This window comes from Stegastes partitus, unplaced genomic scaffold, assembly GCF_000690725.1.
Source record: "Stegastes partitus isolate 25-593 unplaced genomic scaffold, Stegastes_partitus-1.0.2 Scaffold1347, whole genome shotgun sequence".
Taxonomy (NCBI): domain Eukaryota; kingdom Metazoa; phylum Chordata; class Actinopteri; family Pomacentridae; genus Stegastes; species Stegastes partitus.
The window spans coordinates 106,864-112,331 of NW_007579078.1; the positions used below are offsets into that span (position 1 = coordinate 106,864).

General features: G+C 38.8%; 1 protein-coding gene across 2 annotated transcripts in view; it reads right to left on the reverse strand.

Annotated features, from left to right (window-relative positions):
* Positions 1-5,468, reverse strand: part of si:ch211-214p13.8 (B- and T-lymphocyte attenuator) — a 7,770-nt gene continuing 2,302 nt past the window's right edge. The window contains exons 1-6 of one of the 2 annotated variants that reach the window (XM_008298745.1): positions 4,132-4,745; positions 2,216-2,554; positions 2,080-2,118; positions 1,857-1,997; positions 1,729-1,760; positions 1-862 (exon numbers count right to left, since the gene is read on the reverse strand). In XM_008298745.1, coding sequence (XP_008296967.1) covers positions 563-862; positions 1,729-1,760; positions 1,857-1,997; positions 2,080-2,118; positions 2,216-2,554; positions 4,132-4,195 — 915 coding nt within the window. In that variant the 5' untranslated portion in view covers positions 4,196-4,745 and the 3' untranslated portion in view covers positions 1-562. Of the gene's footprint in view, positions 863-1,728; positions 1,761-1,856; positions 1,998-2,079; positions 2,119-2,215; positions 2,555-4,131; positions 4,746-5,468 lie in introns of those variants that run through there. The other variant, XM_008298746.1, reaches the window with a different exon arrangement.

Genomic DNA, 5,468 nt, shown 5'->3' on the forward strand with positions numbered 1-5,468 from the left:
TACCTGTAAATATGTTTAGAATGTATGAAGTGTATAAATGGACATTTCTTTAAAATAATGAGCTCAGAAGAAATGCAAACATACCTAATAAATACTGTCGCATCTCAAAAGCATGTTTTCAAAAGTCACAGATCTGCCGAGGATTATATTACAAAGCTGTTTTTTTTTTTTTCACAACATAGATCTCCACCCCAAAGTTCCACTTTCATGCCAAAAAAGGCAAGAGAAAGTCAGTGAATCTGTACATGACACATTTACTCAACCAACTGAACTTTTTTATAACAACCACCAAAGCTGAAAAATCCCCCCAAAGTGACACAAATGCAAACTAAAAGAAAGAAAACAAGGTATTCACAAACCTGAGCATGAGAGAATATATTCATTACTGCTTCTGGTCTATCATACCAACTTTAGATGAAACACTGTACATCTGCACGACCACAAGCCTCCTCCGTTCACCTCCTTCTGCAGCGGCGCTGATCTCGCTCAGCCATCTCCTTGTTCCGTGACACAACATTTTTTCCATCATTTCAACTGTATGTGTCTGTGACACACCAAAGTGTCAGGGAACTTTGACGACAGTGTACTGTGGACTTTTTTCCTCTTTGGTCGCCGCATTCTGTTTTCTGGCAGCCATCCCAGGCTGACTGTGATTGATGACAGCGTACACTGCAGACGTTTTATCTGCTGTGTCTGAAGCAGCAGGCTGGTCTTCAGCGGGTGACGGGGCAGGTGGTGATTTTGGTGTTTCTGGAGTAGTTGGAGAGTAGATGTCATTCACAACAAAGATACGACTTTGTAGGGCAGGAGAGGAAGACTCAGTCCACTTGGGGAGGTCTGGTATCATTTGAGTGGGCATCTCCTGTGACAAAAAGAAACATCAGAATGAGGATTAAAAAAACCATTAAAATGACCTTTAGTGATGCTCTTGTGTAAATGTAAATATGAACAGTTCAATTAGCTTTGTCCAAAAGTAACAACATCTGTCCGTCAGCCTCCTTAAGGTTACAAATTGCACAAAAATACGACTTTTTCATGACTTAATAAAAAAAAAACATAAATGACATGTTTATTAGCGAGTGAGTCGGGCTGTTTCCTTCCAGTCCTCATACTAAGTTAGACGAACCAGATGGTCTATTCACGGTACACTGGGAGCCGTATAGACCTTGTTCACAGCAGACACTTTGGTTTGTCAGGTGTCATTACAAATGACTGGACTCTGTTGAGTTGAGCTGGCTGAAGGTTCATTTTATCGTCTTTCTCACGGTCATAAACTACGGGGACATTTAATGGCACTGAGCCATCACGAATAATGCTGACGCGTTTCCTGTTATGACAAGTGTCTGCGGTGAAAAAGGTCCATCAGTCTCCTTACATCTCAGCTAGAAACGGACTTTATCAACTTATATACAGTCGTCCTCAAATCACTTCATTCAAGTGTTTTCTGTAACTTTCAATCAGACTTCTGCACCTGTTGACAGCTATTTTGATTTTGGCCCACTGCTCATCAGCAAAGTGCTAGAATTTTATTTATTTATTTTTTGTCAATCACAATTTAAAAGCAATGTCTTATTTCACTCAATTATAATTTAGCAAATTTTTATTTATTATTACTTTTTTCAGTTTCTATTTATTTGAGCGACTATTGTGAATTTTGCCTCTTCTTTAATTGAAGGGTATGAATACATTTGAGGACGACTGTAAACACCGAACACTGCATCTCATTACCTCTCCCTTCGTGTCTTTGAAGATCAGTATTCCTGTAAAGAAGACAAACACCAAGTTGTTTCAAAGTGCTAAAATGTGCAAATATTCTGAAAGTAATCCAAAATGTTAATTGATATTATTGTTCTTACGCTTCCAGCCATAGAATCTCAGGAGAGTTAACACAACCATGACGGCAACCAGAACAACTATGCTCATGGTGATGCAGAAATAGGGCAGCCAGGGCGCAACTTCATCATCATCATCATCATCATCAGCGCTCAGTGACATGACTACAGAAGAAGAACAAAAAGATCAGTGGTCCTCGACTGCATTTATTAAAATGTGCATATATTATCTGACAAAGACTCCTACCTGCTGCCTTATCAGAGTATTCAGCCCCCATGTATATATCTTTGGGGAATCACAAATAGCAGACAAAATCAACACTTAAAATCACATGTATTACTTTTATATATTGCTACTGAGGGAGGAAAAAAAAACTACATACCTGAAACTGAGATGTTGATGTGATGACTGAATCCAAAATGAGATGGGACCCTTTTTAAATGACATCTGTAGAGGCCGTCATCATGAACGGAAATCCGCTTGAAACTTAAATAGGATACTAGCTCATCGTTAGCTGGGTTGTGACGCTGTCTTATTTCTATATTGTCTGTTTGATTAAGCTGTTCACAGCGGTGTGGCTTGAGGAGTTTACACCAGGTGACATTTACCGTTTGTCCACAGTGTTTGACAGGACACTCGACTGTCAGACTTTGCTGTGGGGCAATTTTCCATGTCGTTCCTCTCCGGCCCACGAATGCAACTTCACATGACCCAACCGAGTCTGAAATTTACAAAAAAATATACATCTGAATCATCTAATCATCGTTTATCATTTCAGGAACTGGTGAATAAAAGTAGGAAAACGTTTCTGAACAATATAACAAAATCTCCCAAACACACCAGTATTCACACAGTACGGCTGGTTATTGCACATAAAACTGTGAATTTTACTTCAGCCAGCGTCTCAAATCACAAATTTGTTGACACTTTCTCCTCATTTCGATGAAGAAAAAGTACCCAAAAACTCTTAAACAGGAAAAATATGTACAAAAAGGAAGACCAGCTGAGGACCAATAAGTCTACCAGTTTTATAGGACATCTGCATGTAGGTACTTCCCAGTACGACATTGTTACTTGTTCTTTATCATTTTTATTATGGGGGATCGGTGGTTAGCACCGTCACCTCACAGCTAGAAGACCCCCTGTTCACAGCGTGGGTTCTCTCCGGGTTCTCCGGCTTCCTCCTACAGTCCAAAAAATTCTAAACGATTCTCAATTATCTGTAGGTGTGAATGTGAGTGTGCTTGGTTGTCTGTCTCTAAGTGTGGCCCTGTGTTAGACTGGTGACCTGTCCAGGGTGTCCCCTGCCGTCGCCCTAACTCAACTGGGATAGGCTCCAGCCCCCCGTGACCCTAGTGAGGATTAAGTGGTGTATAGATAATGGATGGATGGATGGATGGATTTTCTTGGTAATGCCCACAAATGACAGTGTAAAGACTTTGTACACAGATAACACAAGTACTGACTGGCCAATTTTAAGAAAAGAAATACTGAATAAGAGAAGGAGAGATCAACAGATCATCTATCTATCCATCTATCTATCTATTCCTTCTAGGGTTCTCAGTTTATTGATATTTTTGCAACATAGTGACCACTTCATTTTATTTCAGTTTGTTTTAATGTAATAAGACCACTTTGTCCTCATCATAGTTTACTGACATTAAAAGTCTGAATATAATTCTTCACACATGCCTTTCAAAAAAAAAGTAGAACACAGTAAACACAAAAAAATTATACATCATGCGTTGAACTTATCAATAGCTCACCACAATGTTCTTTTTACAGCATGTTGTTAAATTAACCTCATCAAAATTTGTTTGCAAGTTAACATGTACATATTTAAATTATAAATTGTGGATGATTGAATTACATAACAGGACATCGAAGCTCATCATGGCTCCGACACTGGAGCCCAAAACTGCCCCAACATTTCATCATCGTATTTAAAACATGTCCTTATTTAGTTTTCTCAGCAACCACAACATGGAAAATAGCTTTTCTTATGATAACACTAATAATTTAATAATAATACTCATATCAATACTGTTTTTTGCCCTTTTTTGTCAATTATTAAACATTAATTCTTTGATTCCCACCTAATTTCTAAACTTTTCGTCTTCTTCCTTTTTACTTATGTAACTACACATGAAGTATTTAATTTATAACTCGCATATTTAATAATTACACCGTAATCTCACTCATTACCATTTTCTTTTTGCCACCTAATGACTAACATCTTAAAATGTTCCCCCGTTCTTTCTCACATCTTCAGCAAAATGACATTAAGGTTTAACTTACCTCCTCCATCAACGCAGACAAATGCAAAGCAGCAAAACAGCATCAGATAGTTCAGTCCCTCCATTTGGCTCAACGTGCTCGTCACCTGAAACTGTCAAAATAAACTCCTGTAGCTACTGCAGGGGCTCATTTCACTCGTGACAAACTCACCACTTCCTGACCTCCCACATACTTTTTCGCGACCATCAGGCACACTTTACTAAACGCACTCTTTCACGCTCTATTTAAATATGTCATGAAACACCAAACGTTCCGGTAAAGCGTAAGCGTGTTTTATTTCTGCAGTGTTATAGGGACTTAGAGACACATGTATTTACAGAGATGTCAACCGTATTTAGTACAAAAAGTGAGTCATAGCTGTTGCCTTTTCTTGTTGGGTGAGCTCCGACTCACTGTGGTTACTTGGTAACTTATCATCTGAACAAGCAAATCTTCCACACCATCACCAAGTGCCCAGGAGGAAGTTCTAACATCCTGACTTCAAAGGTATACTGAGGCCTTGGGTGCATTTCACTCCAAAGAGAGGTTTAAGAAAAGAAAAAAAAAGGAGATTAAAACAACTTTAGGGTAAACAACAACAAAAACAAAGTATGTTCCACCAAATATTGGCCATGTGTCTGCTTTTTAACAGCCTATATTACTGCGCGGTGTGCACTTCAGGCCACAGAAAAATGTTCTCATTAACTTTATGAAAGAATTAGACACTTGCTCTCTTTCAGTATTCAATCTGTGCAGCAACTGACAAGCTGTTTCGGTGGCTTGAGAAAAATATTCAACACATGCGTATCTCTTTAAAAAAAAAAAAAAAAAAAAAAAAACAACTCAGGATTGAGTGTATGACAGTAACTTCTTTTGAACGTAGTTGGGCACATTTTTGCTCCAACTCTGATTGTAACTGTTCCTCCCATGCGACCAGCAGATGGTGTAAGCTGACACTCATCTTTTGTATCACTATTGTAGACCGTGTCATGTTGTTCCTTAACTTGTGAACCTGTCTCACATTTGTTTGTTTTTCCCCAACAGCGCCATCTGGTGTAGAAAAGTAGTACTATGTGCAGTACACATTTTTGTGCCTGTTAGAAGTTATGTGTGACAATATCAAAATGAACTCTCAACAGCCACGAGAAAGCCACTCGTGAAGATGACTTGGAACTTTTGCACGTGTCTGCATCAACCACTGCAGAACATGACAAGTAGAGACAGAGGCAACACTCGTAAATGCAAACCCGTTTCAAAAATAGCAAAAATCCTAAAATTACCCAGTCATTACCTGGCTGACCATCTCTTGGTTTAAGCACCATCTCAACTTTCTGATCATTTCTTTAATGCAAGAATTA